The sequence below is a fragment of the Fulvia fulva genome, chromosome 6 (assembly GCF_020509005.1).
Source record: "Fulvia fulva chromosome 6, complete sequence".
NCBI classification, from domain to species: domain Eukaryota; kingdom Fungi; phylum Ascomycota; class Dothideomycetes; order Mycosphaerellales; family Mycosphaerellaceae; genus Fulvia; species Fulvia fulva.
The window spans coordinates 283,470-303,087 of NC_063017.1; the positions used below are offsets into that span (position 1 = coordinate 283,470).

Sequence of the window (19,618 nt, forward strand, 5' to 3'; positions counted from 1 at the left end):
GGCCCGCCTCTGGTGGCACCATTTCTCGAGCATCGATCACTCTGCTTGAGATGAACTCATTAGAGTACCAGCAGAATATCAGTAATCTACCCCTTAAGCGTCATGTATTCCAGCATTGTCATAACCTCACCTCAGGTACGTTGCACACCGCTGATACCACAGTATCCATAGTTGAAGCTTTCACTCTCTCACGTTGCGGCCGTATTCAAAGCAGTGAAATGAATAATGCTCTCCCACGACCCTCGCTACACGAATACTTCAGTTCTCGCCCTCCTCGCCTTTGCTCTTCACAGGCAACTTTTTCCTATACACAACGACATCCGACCCCTCCATTTTCACTGCATTGATGTCGATCCATTCCATCAACAACGAATGCTTCTCATTTCCCTCAGGAGCAGGTGGTCTGGACGCGGTGAACTCTTTCCACGTCAAAGCCTGAGGTGATAACGTTGATGGCGCATTTGCAATGGCTGTCGCTGGCGTTTGTGCTGATGGTGGAGCTGCTGAAGGTGTTGTCGTTGGCACTGATACTGTCGTCGATACTGACGCCGATCCCAAGGCCTGGCTCTTAATCTGTACCCCATCAGCATCACTGACTTCGCGGGTCTCCCGGTTCGGGAAATCATGCTGCGCTGATAATGCGCGCGACTCTTCCCGTTCCGGAAGATGCGTTTTCTGCTGTTGACATGATTGTAGGCCAATTGATGGCTGTGATGATACTTGTGCTGTCTGCGATAGATATGATATCTGTGTTGGCTGAAGACTGCTCCGGTTCGATGTTGTGGACGCGGTGGAGTCACTGGTACGTTTCCGCCAGTGGGCAATCATGTCTGTGATAAGCTTCGGACTCTCCATGGTGTCTCTTGCCCGGTCTACACTGTCAAATCCGGAAGGCACCCCTTGGTATTGCTAAGGTGGTCGTTGTTACGCTCGATGTATAAGAAGCCCATTGCGCTTGCGTGCTCAGAGCAGTGGTGAAGTATGGTTTGCTGCATCCCGGAGCTGGATAGACAAACCTGAACACCGCTGCCCAGAAAGAGTCCACGTGAACAGTCCTCTACCACTTCCTCGCAATATCCCTCCCACCTATTCTATTAAACACCCAACTAATCCCAATCATCAACGTCCTCCTCCAACTCCTCGGCCAATGGAAAATACTTCCACTCCTCCAAGCGATCCACGCAGACTGGCCCGTCCACTCTTCTCTCCCCCCAATAACGCCATCGTGCTGTCCCAGGTACGCGATATTCGGCCGGGAGTTGTATTGAAATGGGCTTCTTGGCTCGTCAGCAGCGTTGAGCTCTTTCGCTAGATACTCTGCCTTCTGGACGGCGACCTCGGCCAGCATTGGGAGAGTGTAGCCGTCGATGTTGGCGGAGTCGCCGAGGGCGTAGACGTTGTCGATGAGGTGGTCGTATTTGTTGAAGACTCGCAGTCTTCGATCTGTCATGATCCTGGGAAGCTTTTCAGTCTTCTTGACATCAAGCTTGTCAACAAGACTGTTTATACCATTGCCAGTGGCCCAGATCAGCATGCCGTACTTTTCTTCGCCAAGTTCCTTGGTCCAGATGGCTCCAGCCTCGACTTTTTCGATGTGGCTGCTAGTCCTAACCTCGACGCCCCGACCTTCCAATTTCTGCGCTGCGTATTCTCCCAGGCGTTTATCGAAGTTGCCCAGTAACCCAGGCGCGACGTCATGGATCTCGATACTCAGCTTGCCGTCCAGGTGTGGGTAGATATGTCTCAAGTCGTGGTGCCAGAGATCGAAGAGCTCGGCAGTTGCCTCAATACCAATGGCGCCACCACCGACAACCAGGATTCGAAGAATGTCACGCTGCTGGGCGTCCGTCAGACCCGGTGTGGAGGCAGCATCGAGCATCTCCAAAATCCGCTGCTGGACCTTCCGGGCGTCGTTCGTGGTACGCAAGAAGTTTGCATGCTTTAAAGCGCCAGGAGTTCCGAATGTCTGAACATCACAGCCGGGTGCCAGAACGAGCTTGTCGTACTTGAGCTCGAAGGGATTCTGGGCTTTCAGATGTTCTTCTGCGATGTCCGGAACGGCGGGACGACAATGTAGTGTCTTCTCCTTGAAGTTGATGTCTTCGACTGTCGCTTTGTAATACTGAAGCCCTGGAAGCTTGTTCTGTCGTCGAATGGGCTCTTCAGCTAGGCGGAAGTTGAACATGCCAGCAGCCGCACTTGCCAGCAATGGTGTGTATTGAATGGTCCTTGTCGGTGATATGACAGCCACATTGTACTTCGTGACTGAAAGAGCTTGCGCCAAAGTGAAGCCTCCCCAACCGGAGCCGATTACTGCAATGGTGGGTTTCGATGCCATGTTTGTGGATCTACTGGTGCGCCTAGAATGCTTTTTGGGTGCTGTGAAAGCTTGTCAGTGATAGTGCAGAATCCCGTTGCACCTTTTGTTCTTTGAAAAGTGTCCGTCTTCGTTACGTCGCGGCATGTTGTTGATTTGACGTCACACAATAGTGGATCCCGAAGACAGGGATGCTGCATAGATTGCGGAGTGTAGGGCGAGAAGATGGTGAAGATGACAACGAGAACCAGAAAGCGACTCGTGAGCGATTTCAAAGGGGTATACAGCATTCTCAACCTCGCGTGTAAGTCTATCGTCGCCTGGTACCTCCGAAGCCAGTACTTTCCTGCCGGCTACTGCTTGGTGCCGGCGAACTGCTCGATCCTGAGGAGTACGTGTCAGTACTAGGTCCCGCCAACGTGAACGCACGGGAGATGAAGGAGGTGGAGGAGGTGTCGGCTCACGAGCGGGAGCCCTGTTCTCCGTAGCAGAGTAAGGTCTCGACGGCTCGCGAGTCCGACGAGTGGTGAAGTCCCTGGGATGTGATCGCGGAGGAGAAGGGGGTGTGGACTCGCGAGCGGGATCTCTATAGCTTGTTGAAGCATTAGAGCTCGACAGCTCGTGGCCCAGGTCCTGATCCATGTCCGAGTCGTGTCTGTTCGACTCACCTGCTCCCCAGCTACCATAGCCGGATGGTGCATTATAGTTTGATGGGCCTGAATGATGGTAAGCAGGTGAGGTATTGGTTCCACCAAAGATATTGCTTGTACCTGGTCGGGCATAAGCATTCCTAGCTTCCTGAGCGCGGGCTTGACGACTGGCGTTCCATGCTCCTGCGGCGTACCCTGCTGCGGTTCCTGCAGCAGTGCCGGACCAGAAACCCGGTCGCCATGGCTCATTCTGTTGACTGCTGGAGCCTCTTGACGAGGGTTTGGGTTTGGGTTGGCCTGAAGAAGAATTGTCAGAAAGGCTCGACCTATTTCCACGCCGAGAGGGTGAACGAGGGGAGGTAGAATTGACCGCTGCGCGAGTGACAATCTCGAGCACCTTTAGACATCGGATTGGGGTCCATGTTCCGGCGGACTCCTCGGCTTGCTCACCTCGGGGAGTATACGGTGGTGGAGGGTCGTCATTATCATCTCCTCCACCCCAGAAGTTGCCACCAGCGCGACGGCCGTTACCCGGTCGTCTGCCACCATTCCGGTTGCCACCAGTAAAGACACTGTAGAGTATCACGCAGACAATGGCCACAAAGATGATCCAGAAAAGCGTAGTGGCCAGACCATCTCCCAGTGAGCTCTCGTCTCCGCTTCGATTCTTGGACCTCCATGCCTTGTTGTTGACACGATCGTGGTACTTGGCCTCGCCTTGTGGAGTAAGTATAAGTCGATACTCAACGCCACACGATCCTTTCAGGATATATGGATCGTCCGGGTTCTCGTAGCCTTCACAAATGACATCGGTACTGCCAAGCTTGAACTCTGGCGGCAAGCTCGCTTTGCAGGTCCACTGGATATCTTCTGCACCGTAGTCTGATCCAGCGTTGGTGCAGCGCATGACATCGACGTCGTAGAGGCCTTTTGCGTTGCCACCAATGCATGTGAGTTGTGGTATTGGCTCGACGCGTCGCGCGGACGTCAGCGCGCCATCACGAAGTGTCAGCGTCTTGATGGACGACAGCTTAACGGCATCTTTCTGCTTGCTGTAGTATGCTAGTGATGATGTTGCGAGTGCCAACAGCGCGACAAGTCCGGACAGATGCATCCTGCTGTCGGTTCTGTGGGTCAGATCTGCGAGTGTGTTAGATGCTCATCACGAGGATGAGATGCATGGATTCAGTCCGAATTCATTAGGAGTACAAGTGGCGATATGTCCTCAGTCGTGAAGGACAGCTTTCTTTCTCATCACGTCGTGACTGCCTGCGCGAGCGTTATTGATGCGATCACGTGCCACAGCATCCAAATCGTCACTGCCCCAATGCCCCGCTAGCGCATTCGGCTGCCCATAAATCTTCATTCAGTCGCCGATTCTGCTCTTTCTCACAAAATGGCGACTCACACGATAGCATCACGGCGACAGCCTACAACCACACCGCCACACCATGGCCACCATCATCCTCGGAGCCCAGTGGGGTGATGAGGGCAAGGGCAAGATTGTCGATGTCATTGCCCAAGACGGCATCCAGCTGTGCTGTCGCGCGCAAGGCGGTCACAATGCCGGCCACACCATCACCAAAGACCTCAATGGCACCATGACCACCTTTGACGTCCACATCCTTCGTATGTCAGTCGCAGAACATGTGACAGTCATATGCTAACCGTCTGCAGCTTCGGGAGTCCTCACAGAAGGTTGCGTCAACCTCATTGGCACTGGCTGTGTCGTCTACGTGCCCAACTTCTTCAAGGAGATAGAGACTCTGGAGAACAAGGGCATCCAGACCAAGGACCGCATCCTCGTCAGCGACCGTTGCCACGTCGACCTGGACCTCCACACCAAAGTCGACGGCCTTGAAGAAGTTGAGCTGGGCAAGGCCAACATTGGCACAACTGGCAAAGGCATTGGCCCTACATACTCTACAAAAGCATCTCGCAGCGGTATCCATGTCGCCGAGATCTTCAACAAGACGAAGTTCGACGAGAAGGTGCGCCAACTCGCATACAGCTTTCAGAAAAGATATGGCGACTTGCTCAAGTATGATGTGGAAGACGAGATCACACGCTTCGACGACTATCGCGAGAGGCTGAAGCCATATGTCGTAGATCAGGTCCCACTAATCGAGTCAGCTGTCAAGGGCAACGTCCGGATGCTGGTAGAAGGTAGCCAAGCTGCGATGCTGGACATCGACAATGGCACGTACCCTTATGTCACCTCCTCGAACACTGGCCTCGGTGGTGTCTTCACTGGTCTGCATCTCAACCCTCGCAAGATCCAGGAGACCATTGGAGTCGTCAAGGCATACACAACACGTGTCGGCTCAGGCCCGTTCCCCTCAGAACAAAACAATGAGATCGGCGAGAAGCTGCAGAAGATCGGCAAAGAGTTCGGTGTCACTACTGGACGTACTCGGCGCTGCGGCTGGCTCGACTTGGTCGTGGTCAAGTTCTCACACATCCTCAACTGGTACGACGCCATCAACCTCACGAAGCTCGACATCCTGGACGACTTCGACGAGATCAAGATTGCAACCGAGTACCGCTACAACGGCCAAAAGATCACCTCTTTCCCAGCAGACCTTACAATCCTCGAGAAGATCGAAGTCATCTACGAAACCCTCCCAGGCTGGAAGTCCAACACAGTCGGCATGAGGAAGTACGAAGAACTCCCAGAGAATGCGAGGAAGTACATTGAATATATCGAGAAGTTCGTGGACGTCAAGATCAAGTATATCGGTACTGGACCTGGCAATGAGAACATGATCGTGCGGTAGGACCGTCCGGTTGTTGTCAAGTGCGAGGGCAGGAAGGATTCTATTACGACTGTGAAGTGCGAAGACAGAGAGAGTTCTGTCACACTCGATCAGGATAGTACTGGAATAGCTTTGTAGAGCTGCGCAAGGTATACCCAGCAGCCAGCACATGGAAATGAATAGCAAACGAAGTAGACACAAAAACAGAGCTTGCCCTTACCTTGAAATTGCAACTCTTGCGTGGCCGGTGGCATTATGAATCGACCTGGGACTGACACGTCTTACGGAGTGCAGCATCTCGTGCTGTGAGACGCAATACGGCAAGCGTGTGAGGAGTGTGAGGAGTGTATGTCAAGCCACAGCTCGTATTGTATTTCCATGCTGTGTGCAAATACTCAATGTGCTTTTATGGTTCTGGTGCATCTACCAGCGCTTCAATACAGCGCACTCAGGTTCTCAAGGTATGGACGTAGGAAGCCCTACCATCCACCGAGCAGGGCACAAGATCGCGTTGTCGCAGCGTCCTCTCAATCGCAAGATCCTCAGGACAAGCCCCTACTCCTCCTTAACCCCACCCCGTCCAGCCTTCTCCGCCGCTTCAATACTCTTCTTATCCGTCTTAACCTCCCCCTGCTGTCCCCCCAGCATCCCCGCCATACCCGCATTCGCCTTCCACGGTCTCTTCAAATCCCCCGTCGCGGCCTGTCCAAACAGGTGCACCTTGACCAAATTCCCCTCGAACGCTCCTTTCAGTGGGATGATGGACTGGATCAGGAGCGGGTTGGTGTATTTGAAGTAGAGATGCATCACGGCCATCATGCCGACGCCCATCAGCTGGGATTTGAAGAGGCCTTTGAGTTGGGTTGTGTCGTAGGCGTGGACGGTGGTGGTTACGGCTTTGGGTTCTTCCGTGCTGCCCATGGGGGCGGGTTCGACGTATTTTAGGACTGTCATGTCTGGATCCAATTGTCAGTAGGCTCTCGAGAGTGTTTGTGGCTGGTGTGTGTGGATTGGGAGCTGTGTACCTCTCTTCTTATTGATCGTCTGCTGGACATAGATGTAAATGCCCGCAATAATGATATTCGACACGACGTAAAGCGCGCGAACACCATTGAGCACATTCGGATCGTCGAAGGGGATCTTCTTGGAGGCTTGCATCATCACCAAGATGATGACGAGGTTGGTACTGTTTGTCGCCATGTCAGTCAATAGCCCTGGTCGTGGGTCGCGTGCGAATAGCTGTCTGCGTACATTTGCGGGTTCACCATGGTGACAGTCCTGGTCGCGGATATGCCGGCGTGGCTGTGGAGGATGTTGTAATGGCGGTGGAAGCTCGTGTGGGGTGGTGAGAGGTGAAGATGTTGTGGTGAAGGGTGTGAAGATTTATGTCGGATAGCGAGAGCGAGAGGACAGATCTGGCTCTTCAGGGTCGGGCAAGAGCCGCGCCGCGCACGTGACAGTTGGGCGCGACTTGTGAGGATGTATCAACCTCCGCGTTCACTTTCATGGGCTGTTTCTGCTTCTCTTCAATCACATGCTGTCCTAATCGAGGACGTAGGGTATCGCTACATACTGCGAGGACCGCTGTTCCGGTCTCTCACTTCCTGTTCCGCTGTGCGCTACAGTACACGTATCTCTTTCGACCTTGCCACCTCTCGAGGGCCCATTCTGCTCTCTAGGCAGCGCTTCAGTTCGCCACTGTCCATGATCTGCGTATGATAACTGCTTTATTCACTGGCTGGGCGCTCCTTGACTGGTCTGCTGATCTGCATGTCCCGGAGCTGGTGCCGCCGAGACTGCTGCAGCGTCTGCGCCGTTGTTATCCACATCGCCTGCAGCAGGGACCGCACTGCCGTTACTGCCATTGGCGCCGACCTGCGCTCCCATCATCCCAACATCTCCAGCATGCTGCATCGGCGCCGTCAGATCAGGTAGCGGTGGGAAGCCGTTCAGACCAGTCATGTCACCGTTCATGGTCATATCCATCCCCATGCCCATGCCAACTCCCATCGCCATGCCGTTAGCATCTAGACCCATGCCCAGACCATTGCCGTCCATCGCAAAACCGTCCATCAGGCCCATGCCGTTCATGTCCATCGGCGGCATCGGCATCAGTGGCGTGTAGAGGCAGTAGATCCTGCCATCTAGCGCATCACCATCGAAAAGAGCAAAGTTTTGGATGGGCTGCTCACGCTTCCCAATCACATTGATCACGTCCTCACTGAGGCGGCCGCCAACAAATGCTGCCGTGGGAGTGATCTCGGCGCCGATGTTCTGCAGAAAGCTCTTAAGAAACTCAGAACTCAGCGTCTCTGCTGGAAGCTGCAACTCGTCGGATTTGGACTTGGCCATGGCTGCGAAGGTGGCGAGATCTTGCTGCTGAAGAACGGGCAGTCGGCCGTGGTCGCGCTGGAACTCGAAGAGAGCACGAAGGCAGGGTAGCAACGCTGGCACTGCCTTGAGTTTGCGTCGATTCTTGCGGACATCCTCGGGCAACGGCGAGCTGTTAGCCAGCAGAAGTGGGCAGTAGATCTCTTGCTTTTCGACGACTTCGATGTTCTTGCCGTTGTTCTCCCTCCTCGTTGTCACGGCTTTGACTGAGCGTGTTATCGACTCTGCTGTGATCGCTGTATGTATATTCGACTTCTCACGCTCGATCATGAATTCGTGAGCGATGAGATCAGCGAATATGTAGCCGTAAAAACCATGTGTACCTGCAGCGTAGAAAGGGACGCTAGCCATATTGGCTGCGGTGTTGATGCTCGACAAGGTCATGAGGTCGTGATCGCAAGCAATAATGCATGTGAATTGAGAGATGTATGTTGCATCTTGGAGAAGGCCTGACTGAATCCCACCAGTCTCTGCTTTGACAGTCACGCGAGGGTTCAGCTCTTGCACTCGAGGCGCCGCAGCTGCAGCACGCTGCGAATTGTTAGTCTGGGCCAGAGAGCAAACGTGGACTGATAGAACTCACCTTCTGGCCAATATCCTCCTCTCGAAGGAAGAACTGAGCACCAAGGTCTTCCTCTGTCACCAGTTCTTCGTCGACAATGGTGAGTGAGCTGATACCGGCGAGCGTGAGGTTCTTGGCAATCTCAGTGCCCAAGGCGCGTAAGGAGACGAGCAGAATGTTTGCAGATCGGATGCGTTCCTGTGCTTTCTGACCCCAAAGACGGATCTGGCGATCGTACTGAGCCATTTCGTCAGCACTCAAGGCAGCAGCTGTGGTAGTCGTTTGGACGACTCCATTGCCATTGCCATTGACTTCGGGCTGCTGGGCCACCGGCTGGCCAGTTGTGCCATTGAGGCCATCGACTTCTCGCGGAAACTGGATCGCTGACTCGGAAGACATGTTAACTTCACCACGCGTGTGAGATCATCTAAGATCTATTGTCCAGACGCGGAAGTCGCGATGTGGTGAAGTTCTGGTTTGTGCAGCGAAGTCTCGGACTCGGTAAGATGTTTCTGCCGGCCTGTAGTTGTGAAAGCGTCGTTCCAAGACTGTAACAGGTATAGTGCTATACACACTGTGGGCTGATGGTCAGCAAATGGCAATGCGAAGTAGCGTGTGGTGTTTGTGTGCGATATCTCGAAGTGAACGAGAGCACCACAAGTGATCTGCGAGATACACGCTAGTCCTCGGCTGACGGGCCGAGGCGCTATCTAAGCGAGCCATCAACCTTGCCGGCGTTTCGTGTCCCATGTGCTCTCGTGTTGGACAACTTGAAGCTGAGGTATATCCACGCATTGTAAGAGCACCAACACCAATATTTACACGGCTCGAGGCCATCCGCTAGCCAAACACCACATCGACAGGCGACACCGACGAAGTTGTTTGCGCACCTCCCAGACCACCACAGGAAGCCGAGCGGATCACGAACAACGCATGGTCGACGCAGCACTTCCTCAGTGAGCGGCGCGCACGATGTCGGTGTGGAACCCAGAGAACGTGATCGATGTCGCCGAGTCCGTGGGTATTGCTGCGCTCAATCGCGATGTCGCAGAGCATCTGGCGAGAGATGTGGAGTTTCGCGTACACCAGTTGATTGAGGAGGCTCTCAAGTTCATGCGACATGCGAAACGGACAACACTTACAACACAAGACATATCACAAGCGCTACGAGTACTGGACGTTGAGCCACTATACGGCTACGAATCAACACGACCGCTGCGTTTCGGCGAAGCATCGATTGGACCGGGCCAGCCACTGTTCTACGTGGAGGATGAAGAGGTGGATTTCGAGAAGCTGATCAACGCTCCTCTGCCGAAGGTACCGCGTGAGATCAGCTTCACGGCGCATTGGCTGGCGGTGGAAGGTGTACAGCCCAGCATACCGCAGAATCCAACCCAGGCAGATCAGCGAAATCAGGAGCTGGCGGCCAAGGGACAAGGCGCAAACACACTTGCAGCAGTCAGCGGAAACGACAGTGTGCAGGTCAAACCGCTTGTCAAGCACGTGTTGTCTCAAGAGCTACAGCTATACTTCGAGAAGATATGCGATGCCATCTTGGACGAGAGCAACGAGCAGTACCGCGCGGCAGCATTCTCGTCATTACAAACGGACCCAGGACTGCATCAACTGGTGCCATACTTCATCCAGTTCGTGGCAGACAAAGTCACGCACAACCTCAAATCACTCTTCATCCTTACCCAGAGCATGCAACTGGTCGCCGCACTACTGGAGAACCCAAGCCTGTACATCGCACCTTACGTGCCACCCGTGGTACCATCCGTCCTCACCTGCTTGGTAGGCAAGCACCTCGGACCCAGCCACGCTGGTGACATCCACTTCTCACTCCGCGACTACGCCAGCAGTCTGCTCTCGAGCATAGCACGAAAGTACGGACCAAGCTCTTCAACCCTGAAGCCGCGTATCGCAAGGTCATGTCTTAAGCACTTCCTGGACTCGCACAAACCCCTGGGGACACACTACGGAGCTGTCCTCGGCTTGACGATGATCGCGGGAGGTGCCGGCGTCCGATTGCTGATTCTACCCAATCTTAAGGCTTACGATGTGCACCTCTCAGAATGCATGAAAGATGATGCGAAGCGGGCAGATGCCGAGAAAGTGGTCGAGGCCATCATGAGGGCATTGGATGAGCTGGAGAAAGACGCAGTCACAGCTCCACAAGCCAACGGACACCCAGAAGGCAACGCGCTGAAAGACAAGCTCGCGGAGGCGATTGGGGAGACAATCGGATCGCGAGTCTTCGAAAGCGGACGACAGACTCTGATCAACGCAGTTCTTGAGAAGGACCTGGCAGTCTAGGTGCCTCCAGGTCTCGACTCGGACTCTGCAATCGACATTGACCCATACCATTGAGAATGAGATGTCATGTGGTATACTTGAGCTTAGCGCGGCGTTTGGAAGGGGAAATATGACACGATAGCAAGTCTACCTCACAGAACAGGTCTTGAAATGAAGTATAGCCATCAACACCTTTTGTACCTTACCTCATGCTTCCAACTCTCGTACTTCACTAACCAGCTGACCCAGCTCATACAGATCCGCAGTAGTATAGCCAGCCTCATTCTCAACCGTCGCCCAACTCTTCGCAGCCTCCGTAAACGAGAGGAGGAAGTTCAGAGCTTTCTTGTTAACAATCTTATACGAAGCAAGGTAATGTGACGCTGTATTTCCCATATAATCCTGCGCGCTAAAATCTGCTCCGCTCTCAGCAGCAAGAAATCGCACCATCTCAAACTGATCCTGAAAACGACTCTGTAGATTGTGGTCGGAAGAACGCGGATCGGTTGTTCATGCTGAACTCAATGTTCGCTATCTCGGAGTTCTCTCTGGCTTGGTTGACGTACCTGAAGAACCCAATCTCCTCGGACTGCCAGTCTGTGGATGGCGTGCGGACATGGTGGATCGAGTTGGCGATGGCTTGCGAGAAAACGTTGACGAAAGTGTCGTCGAGGGGCAGGCAGGCGAGGTGTAACAGCGTATGGCCGAGGGCGGTGGGCGTTATTTGGGAAAGGTTGATGTATTCCAGCATAGCGATGAGAAGGGTTGTGTCGAGGGCTGCTGCTGCGAAGTGGAGGGCGTTGATCTTGAAGATGGGGGTGGTGGTCAGCAGTGTTGAGGTTGGATTGGACTCGCATAAGGCTTGTAGGATTCGGAGTTGGAGGGTTGAGGGAGGCGTGTAGAGTAGATCCATGGCTGGAGTTATGGAAGTCCAGGGGGACGACACTGGCGTGGTGGATGGGTCAAAGCCGTTTGCGAGCAAAAGTTCAATGGCCTGGAGGTGGCCATGCTTCACTGCAGCGACCAAAGGGGATGACGAGAGGTGCGAGTCCTGACCTTCCTCTTCTTGAGACAACCGGGGCAGACTCCAGGCCGTGATGTCGGACGCCGCTGACAAGATCATGCGGACGATGGTTACATCACCACTCCCAGCTGCTGCTTCCAATGCAGTCAAAGGATGTTCCCGACCATTCTCACGAGGAGGCTAGAAATCCGACCAGAAACGTGCCCTCTTATCAGCGCGCTTTCGATTGATAAACGCCTGTCCCGATAAAGACACCATGGGCATCGGCGCTATCGGCTTGCCCATATACCTTCTCTGTACCTTGTCCGGTTTCGCTCCTGCTTCGAGTTGCAGCGCTACATGCTGCTCCAACCCATTACGAGCAGCCTCTATCAGTGGCGTCGCGGAATGAGCCTGGAAGTATTCATCACATTGATAGTTTGGGTCGAAGCAGTGCTTCCAGCGAGTCGTGTCGACTTTGAAGCGCTCGATGGCTTGCTGGAGGTACTTGATATCGGCATGACGGGCTGCGCGAATGATGGGCGGGTTAGTGAACTCATTACCGATCTCGAGAACGTCGTCCATGATAGAATGAGCACGAGGTAGAGAGGCCGGACACAGTCGCTCTCAAGTCCGATCGAAGGATCATGGGAGAGGCACAGCTATGCGGCAAAGTCGAGCTTGGCACGCCAGGCAGCCGTGCAGTATACTTTCTGGCCTGCATTGGGGCAGATATGCCAGTTGAGAAGTAGCAGCACTGTGAGGAACCTGCCAGAGTTGGTCGGCAGTGCTTCTCTTCGTGCACACTTCGTAGCACTCAGATCTCGGATGTTCGACTTGCGCGGCTGCCGAGGACAAAAGTTCCAGGTCGAGTTTGTTGCAATCTACACATCTCGTAGAGTCAGCACTGAGCTCAAGCTTTCGAACATTCATACGTCAGCAAAAACAGCTCTGAAGATAAGCTATCACATGCCCAGGACAACCCCATGGTGTCATCCCGCACACCTCATCATTCCAACAACCCCGGTCAGCCTCATCAATGACCACCACGGAGGCACTGGAGGATGGCCGCACATATCCACCTCTGCCCTCCGAGCGTCCGGTTATATGGCACCTTCAAACAAGTCCCACACCTCACAAGTCCCACACCTCACCGTGCTCACCACGTTGCTGGTACCACGGGTACGAGAGCGACGGTCTCGTGGGAGCAGTCACCGGACGCCCACGACGCCGCAGGAAGAAGAAGTGAAGTGTGGTTCCGAATGAGGCGAGGCTTCCGATAGACGAAACGTCCGGCAATAGAAGGCGGCTAGCCGTCCACGCCGTCCAACGGTGCCGCCCTGTGCGCCCGTTTTTGTTGCAGCCCAAGTCGCGTCAGCTTCCCAGCACAAGCCACTGAAGATCTCGACGGGGAGACGTGCCGACATCAGATGGGGTTTGGCAGATGTCGTGGTGTCTCGGGCTGTGGCACTCTCTCGGCTCTCTCTTGACATCGTTCTGGCTGTCATGAGTGACAATCAGGCGTTCCTTAGTGCGAGAATGCGAGTGATGCGATTAACGATATTCGCACGCATTCTCGCAGCGCATTGACCTCTGGAAGGCTTAGTCACCACCAAAATAACCCCTGTAGAGGGACTCGTGCGAGTGCAACTAATTTCTGCGAGTTGCGAATACGCGTGGGATAAACCGTTAGTCGCGCGGGTGAAGGAGCCCTGGTGACAATGGCTTACGTCGTAGCGGTGAGATTGATGATGAGTTGTCCCTCGAGGTGGTGACCAGGAGAAGATGGCGTTGTTCTCGATCACACAGCCGAACATCTCCACCCGGCAGGGCGATACCCGGCCACGCTAGCAGCTGCTATAGTGGTTCCCCTTCCGACCGATCCAAATCTGTCCACCTCATTCTCGATAGTCCGGAGGATGCGCGAACTCTTCCATCTATTCTGCAACTCTGAAGAACCTCCTTGGCCGCCACTCGCACGGCAGTTGCCAATAGCTCTCCAACTACGCCCAGCCCAATGCCTGCCACACCTCCGCATAGTAGCCCATCTACCAGTAAGGAAAAGACATTCCCATCGAATTCTTCGACATGTGTAGAATGATGCGACGACCCCTGCGCCGAACTTGCCTATGCGGACCACTTTTAGGCCTCGCGGCGTGGCCCAGCGTGCATTGCATTGCAGGTTGCATCTGCAGCGCGTAAGATGTTTCCGTAATTTACACCTTGTAGTTCTATTGACAACGCAGAACTACTCCACCTCTCACATACTCAACCGACCTGCAGTACTGTACCTGCGTCTCACCGCCGCGCTGCTGCATGACATACACACAACACACCATGATGTGAAATCTTAAATCTAAAGCTCCACGTTCTCCGGATCCTTCCTCAGATCTCTGACGAAAGCTAGCCAGCTACGATGCGACCACAGCGGGCAGAAACGATGTCTTCCATCGGGATTGAGGAGCGTGAGGAGGATTTCTCGGTGTCGGATGTTGAGTCTTACTTCTCTGCGAGGACGGAACCGGAGTACTTGACGAGATTGAGTATGGCGGTTGGCAAGGACTCGAGATCTGGTGCTAAAGAGGATGCGAAATCGACACGGAGCGGCCATTCCAGAGCAGAACGATCTTCAACATCGACACGGGCATCGACAACGACAACAGCCTCGACACTCTCTTCCCTTTCCTTTCAGTCAGACAGCGTGGTTTTCAATTTCCCGGTCCCTCCTTCGCCTGGTTTCGCACCATCTCAGCAGTTGCCATTTCAACTTGGAAGCTTGACACATCTGCCAAAGTCTCCCAAAGAACAATCAGACGTACAGGACTGGGCCCATCAAAGGACGTCCTCGGCTGCAGCTGGAGCACTGCCTATAGTTTCTCCCAAGCAACGGGCAGACGCACAAGACTGGATTCATCATGATGCTTCCTCCGATACGTCGGATGCAATGCCTCGCGTCCCCAAATTAGCCAGACCACCGCGACGAGTCCGCAAGGAGGTTGCTGCTGAGGTCCAGCAGGAAGCCCTTACGCCGCCTGCCACGCGCTGCAGGACTGCGTCTGATGCTTCCGCAGCGCTGCCACATTGGATGGCAGCAGATCTACCTATCCGCCCGGACACAGCTGCTGGGAATACAGCCGAGCCTGACGATGATGGTGAATCCGAGTTCGTCAAAAATTTCCGGGCGCGGCTATGTGCACCAGATCGTCAACGTCGGGCAGCTTTCGGTGGCCAACAACAGACCGCGAGGCAGGCCCTCGAAGCGCGGGATGCCACAGCAAAGCCGAAGAAGAGCAAGGCCAAAGTGACGTCGCCGGCACTTGCGAACAAGCTTGGGGTATCGATACGCTCAGATATCGACCTTGTCACTGATGACGTGAGAATTCGGCAAGACTCGGATTCAGTTGTCGAGAGTGTCATCACCAATGTTCGTGGAGGTTCACTCTGGAGTTATCACTTCTGAGACTCTTCTTAATGGCCAGGCAAGCAGAGGTTGCCAGGCCACATCCAACTCTTCAGCGATGGCTTCTGTCAGTCGCTTTCCGAGGCCTTCGATCATCCACAATCGCCCATAGAGGTGAAGAGCCACACCATAGTGGCCAAGAATGACCAGCGCCAGCGGGTCTCGCCGTTTCAGCAGCTGCACAAAAGCTGCGCCAGCTAGGATCGGCCACGCGACCACAATCGAAGCTTGACGATCGCCAGGTGCCGGGTACATCACCGTCGCCAAGCCGTAAATGCTGGCCAGATACGCCTGTCTTCTAGACATCATCCCTCCCGCAACACCATTCCCCACCTCTTCACCGACAGGCGCACCAAGTGGTGGAACGGGCGTGCTGGATCCCGACGTGGGCTCAGACTTGCAAGTCTCCCCAACTTGTGCGATGAGAGCCTCCAACGCCTCTTTAGCACCTTCCTTGAGATGCGCAAAGTCGTGCACCTCCGGCCAGATATCCTCCATGATCGGGCGGAATACACCCTGTCTGAGCCAGTGTGCCGCTTCGTACGCGACAGCAGTGGCGCCCATCAAGGCGTCGAAGCAGTCCAGAAAGCGGCTGACCAGTGCTCGCGAGCCTAGACCCTCGTCGTCTAGCATGCCGAAGCAGAGGATCCCAAGCAGCATGGAGAAGGCGAACAGTGCGTGGCAGTTCTCTTGGTTGATGGAGCGCAGTCGAGGAATGTACAGAGTAAGAGCATGCTGCTGGTGATATCTGGCAAGATTCATGAGCGTCTCCTTCTGACACTCCTCCGCATCGTACCTCCGATGCAGTGCCGTCACAGAAAGGATCCCATGGAGGAGAAAGCGATATGAAAACGCCATCTGCGGCACATAAACCTGCCAAATGCTGTGCTGATCGGGCTCGGGCGACATCATTTTGTATGTTATAGCCGTATAGTGATGTAGTAGCTCCATATCCCTCACCGGGAAGATTTGATCCTGAGCATCGATATGTGCCGTCGCCAGACTATTCGGAATCGCCAGGATCTGACTAGGATAGCTGCACGATCTATTCCCACGCGTGCAATTCCTGCAAACAGGCTTCTCCTCGTCGCAGCGCACTTTTCGCGCCTTGCAGGTATTGCACCCGTGGCGCGTCTTGGTGTGTGGCCGTCTCGAAGGCATGTGGGTAGCAGTGTGACTGACTTCCCGTGTGGTGGTGGTGGCGGTTAGTTCATGAGGTAAGGTAGACGCCCATGCGGCACCCTTGTTGGCTATGTAGCATTTTCGTTGGTTTCTGATGATTTCAGCCATGATGAGGAGGGCCAATGTGCATGTGGTTCTGGCCGCAGCAGAAGCCAAAACAACTTTATACGACCAAGCAAGCGGCATGGCCGGATCGTTATGCAGCTCCGTTCCGCTCGGATCCTTTGCATTTCTCTGTCATTCCGCCTGCGTCTCAATTTCTGGCGCGATGACGCGCGTTTTGGGTGAGATTGTTTTCCGCGCGAAGATGGGCGTTGTGCCCCTTCTGGTGCTGCTGCTCGTGTTAGTGGTGGTTGGTTGGTTGGTCAAGAGAGATCAGAGTTTCGAAGCATGAGCGTGTGCGCGGGATCCTTGTACTCCCGACTGATTCGAATCTCAGCCGGGTCCTTGCCGATGGGCCAGCAGGGATGCTCGCGAGCTGCCATCTTGTACCAAATCTGGCCCATTGAGCAAACGTCCATCGCTACGCTTCGCGAGTTGACAGCTTTCCAGAAGATCCGACCGTTTTCCCAGGTGTACTTGTGCTGACCGTAGATCTGGACGTCTTCCGGAGCATGATACTCCCAGGTCCCTGCACCCAGCCTTGCATTTCTGTTGCCTGCAAGCTTGGCGATGCCGAGATCCCCGAGATCGATCTCTGGCATGCCTCCGGTGGGGGTGTCGGTCCAGCGAAGGAAGAAGTTGTCTTCCTTTACGTCGCCGTGGCTCACTGGCCTGTGGCAGGCGTCCTGGTAGTAAGTGCCGTCACCACGGGAGCGGTAACCGAAGTGGATGAACGCGAGTGCTCCCGCCATTTGGACAAAGGCATGGAGGAGGAAGGGCTCCGGGATTGGACTGCGTCGTTTGGTGGACCACCAGTCGATGGCCTCCCACAGGCTTCCACCAGAGCAGTATCCCATGATGACCCTATACCGACCTGGTTCGAGGCGATCTGGTCGGACACCCGCGATGTTGACGATATTCGGATGGAGCCTTAGCGTATGACAGACGATGTCAACCTCGTTCGGGTAGCGGAACTCGGTGATCTGGTCCTTGGGGAGGTTGAACAAGGCATTGTGAATGCCAAAGAGACAGATCATGGCCTTTGTGTGTATACCATGGACAAGGCCATTATACTAGGCGAATAAAGGAGATGCACAGGTGGGAGCAAGAGGAGTGGATGAATGAAGGGCATTGTTACGATTTATGGATGCTGGATGGGGGGTGTCTTGCCAAGGAAATCAGGAGCTGAGACCTCGACGATAGCGGCTGAGACAGCCACGCCACGTAGGTCGACAGCAATGTTCTGCGTCAGGATGACCGATGGGAACACATTATTGAAGCAAGTCGACGAAGAAAGTATTACAAAAGCCTTCCCTGGTCTGCTTGTACACTGGTCAAATGCCCTACCCTTCAGCCAAAAATGCGCTCCGGATCCAATATGATACAGCCTCGACGTCCTACTGTTGCGCTTCTCTACCATCTGAACTCTCTGAATCACAACACTTGGTCCATCATCTCAGACTGCCTGCAGGCTTTGGCTTCTGTAGCCACTCCAGATTATCCAGAGGTCTTCGCGCTGCGACCATGGCATTGCGAGCTTTCCTGATGTCGTTGATGGCCGGCATTAGGCCCAGTTCTTGGTCGAAGTTAGCCATTGCCCGCTGTTGATGATCAACCTGGAGACAGGACTGAGCAAGCTGCAGGATGCCCAATGTGCCATACTCGCGGGATATGGTCAATGGCCCGGGGCTTGCACCAATTGGCCAGGGTCGTCGGTCCTTCGCAGCGAGCATATATATAACCTGCCCAAAGCCGTACACATCGACCGCTGGGCTCCGGTTGTCGACCGCTTTGCAGTAATCCTTCCAGGTGGCTTCTGTCATTGGCGCATTGCGATGGATGGCGTGGTCTTCCGGAGCACCGTACTCTGGGGTGCCAATTCCGAGATATGAGCCCTTTCTGTTGATCGGCTTCGCGCAACCCCAATCGCCTAAGACAACATCTGGCATGCCTCCAAACTCACGGCTGCTCCATCTCAAGAAGACGTTTTCCATCTTGATATCGCCATGGATTATCGATGTGTGGTTGTCATCCTGGGTGTACTTGCCGCCACCTCTTGCCCGTAGACCCCAGTGCGCGTATGCGAGCGCATTGGCGATAGAGATGATGACGTGCAGGAGGAACGGTTCCGGAACGATGGCTCGACGCGTGCGCCACCAGTAGTCAACCTGCGCCCAAAGATCGCCTCCAGAGCAGTACTCCGACCAGATGTAGTACCGCCCTGGGCTCAGCTCGTCGTCGACCACATCGAGGACACCGATGATATTCCTGTGTGGCTTGAGGGTGTCGCGCAGGATCCGCACTTCGTTGGGAAATTTCCAGTCCTTGGAGTCCCCGGCCTGGAAGTGGCCGGCATCGCGGAGTCGCACCGCCTTCGTGTGCTTGACGACGAAGACGTGGCCGGTGGCGGCGGATCTCATGAGGCTGCATTGGCCTTCTGAGGACTCGTCGAGATCCTTTTCTGGCCAATACTGGTCTTCTCGGCCAAGGTAAACGGACACGGCGTCCGATGCAGCCTCTTGGAGCTGCTGCTCAGTCGTGGGACCCGCCATAGGACCACGCGCGAACATCGCTGCCACCGCCGCGCCGAGCCTCCTGAACGAGACGGATCTCCTACGACCGGCGCCCGGTGTTGGCACTGTGGTAGATGCTTGTGAGTGCTCTGAAGTGGAGCGACGCATCGCTACTATTGGTTATGATTGCGATGTTGCACTTCTTCGGCAGCTGATGTGATGGTGGTACTCGAGTTGGCTGCTGTTGTTGGTCGCGAGATTGTGTTGTAAGAGGTGGTGCAGGCGCGATGTGCAGCAATGAGAGATCTCAGAGATGGTGGACGCCATTTTGAGTTCAGAATGTGGCACATGACGCCCTGGTGAGTGAATGCTCTCGACGACTTCCAT

General features: G+C 54.6%; 13 protein-coding genes across 13 annotated transcripts; 2 read left to right on the forward strand and 11 right to left on the reverse strand.

The window, feature by feature from the left end:
* Positions 1-258: 258 nt before the first annotated feature.
* On the reverse strand, positions 259-855 carry CLAFUR5_06703 (uncharacterized protein; the record flags this gene model as incomplete). Its single annotated transcript, XM_047905851.1, has 1 exon — positions 259-855. One exon carries the CDS (start codon positions 853-855, stop codon positions 259-261), a length of 597 nt encoding a protein of 198 aa, XP_047763140.1.
* Positions 856-1,057: 202 nt separating this feature from the next.
* CLAFUR5_06704 (putative NADH dehydrogenase) lies at positions 1,058-2,338 on the reverse strand (the record flags this gene model as incomplete). The annotated part of the gene is made up of 1 exon (XM_047905852.1): positions 1,058-2,338. The coding sequence occupies one exon, from the start codon at positions 2,336-2,338 to the stop codon at positions 1,058-1,060; it is 1,281 nt and encodes a 426-aa protein (XP_047763147.1).
* A 289-nt stretch (positions 2,339-2,627) lies between these two features.
* Positions 2,628-4,081, reverse strand: CLAFUR5_06705 (Store-operated calcium entry-associated regulatory factor; the record flags this gene model as incomplete). Its single annotated transcript, XM_047905853.1, has 3 exons — positions 2,628-2,701; positions 2,782-3,033; positions 3,088-4,081. The coding sequence occupies 3 exons, from the start codon at positions 4,079-4,081 to the stop codon at positions 2,628-2,630; spliced, it is 1,320 nt and encodes a 439-aa protein (XP_047763146.1).
* Positions 4,082-4,418: 337 nt separating this feature from the next.
* On the forward strand, positions 4,419-5,744 carry CLAFUR5_06706 (Adenylosuccinate synthetase; the record flags this gene model as incomplete). Its single annotated transcript, XM_047905854.1, has 2 exons — positions 4,419-4,596; positions 4,645-5,744. 2 exons carry the CDS (start codon positions 4,419-4,421, stop codon positions 5,742-5,744), a joined length of 1,278 nt encoding a protein of 425 aa, XP_047763145.1.
* A 534-nt stretch (positions 5,745-6,278) lies between these two features.
* On the reverse strand, positions 6,279-6,991 carry CLAFUR5_06707 (SRP-independent targeting protein 3; the record flags this gene model as incomplete). The annotated part of the gene is made up of 3 exons (XM_047905855.1): positions 6,279-6,679; positions 6,749-6,909; positions 6,975-6,991. The coding sequence occupies 3 exons, from the start codon at positions 6,989-6,991 to the stop codon at positions 6,279-6,281; spliced, it is 579 nt and encodes a 192-aa protein (XP_047763144.1).
* Positions 6,992-7,454: 463 nt separating this feature from the next.
* CLAFUR5_06708 (DNA damage tolerance protein RHC31) lies at positions 7,455-9,075 on the reverse strand (the record flags this gene model as incomplete). The annotated part of the gene is made up of 2 exons (XM_047905856.1): positions 7,455-8,645; positions 8,698-9,075. 2 exons carry the CDS (start codon positions 9,073-9,075, stop codon positions 7,455-7,457), a joined length of 1,569 nt encoding a protein of 522 aa, XP_047763149.1.
* Positions 9,076-9,648: 573 nt separating this feature from the next.
* Positions 9,649-10,992, forward strand: CLAFUR5_06709 (Transcription initiation factor TFIID subunit 6; the record flags this gene model as incomplete). Its single annotated transcript, XM_047905857.1, has 1 exon — positions 9,649-10,992. One exon carries the CDS (start codon positions 9,649-9,651, stop codon positions 10,990-10,992), a length of 1,344 nt encoding a protein of 447 aa, XP_047763148.1.
* Positions 10,993-11,178: 186 nt separating this feature from the next.
* On the reverse strand, positions 11,179-11,421 carry CLAFUR5_06710 (uncharacterized protein; the record flags this gene model as incomplete). Its single annotated transcript, XM_047905858.1, has 1 exon — positions 11,179-11,421. The coding sequence occupies one exon, from the start codon at positions 11,419-11,421 to the stop codon at positions 11,179-11,181; it is 243 nt and encodes an 80-aa protein (XP_047763699.1).
* Position 11,422: 1 nt separating this feature from the next.
* Positions 11,423-11,884, reverse strand: CLAFUR5_06711 (uncharacterized protein; the record flags this gene model as incomplete). The annotated part of the gene is made up of 1 exon (XM_047905859.1): positions 11,423-11,884. The coding sequence occupies one exon, from the start codon at positions 11,882-11,884 to the stop codon at positions 11,423-11,425; it is 462 nt and encodes a 153-aa protein (XP_047763700.1).
* Positions 11,885-12,175: 291 nt separating this feature from the next.
* CLAFUR5_06712 (uncharacterized protein) lies at positions 12,176-12,559 on the reverse strand (the record flags this gene model as incomplete). The annotated part of the gene is made up of 1 exon (XM_047905860.1): positions 12,176-12,559. One exon carries the CDS (start codon positions 12,557-12,559, stop codon positions 12,176-12,178), a length of 384 nt encoding a protein of 127 aa, XP_047763701.1.
* A 2,851-nt stretch (positions 12,560-15,410) lies between these two features.
* Positions 15,411-16,595, reverse strand: CLAFUR5_06713 (Zn(2)-C6 fungal-type transcription factor afumD; the record flags this gene model as incomplete). The annotated part of the gene is made up of 2 exons (XM_047905861.1): positions 15,411-15,520; positions 15,563-16,595. 2 exons carry the CDS (start codon positions 16,593-16,595, stop codon positions 15,411-15,413), a joined length of 1,143 nt encoding a protein of 380 aa, XP_047763702.1.
* A 386-nt stretch (positions 16,596-16,981) lies between these two features.
* Positions 16,982-17,755, reverse strand: CLAFUR5_06714 (uncharacterized protein; the record flags this gene model as incomplete). Its single annotated transcript, XM_047905862.1, has 1 exon — positions 16,982-17,755. One exon carries the CDS (start codon positions 17,753-17,755, stop codon positions 16,982-16,984), a length of 774 nt encoding a protein of 257 aa, XP_047763695.1.
* A 414-nt stretch (positions 17,756-18,169) lies between these two features.
* CLAFUR5_06715 (Serine/threonine-protein kinase Nek2) lies at positions 18,170-19,399 on the reverse strand (the record flags this gene model as incomplete). The annotated part of the gene is made up of 1 exon (XM_047905863.1): positions 18,170-19,399. One exon carries the CDS (start codon positions 19,397-19,399, stop codon positions 18,170-18,172), a length of 1,230 nt encoding a protein of 409 aa, XP_047763696.1.
* Between the last annotated feature and the right edge of the window lie 219 nt (positions 19,400-19,618).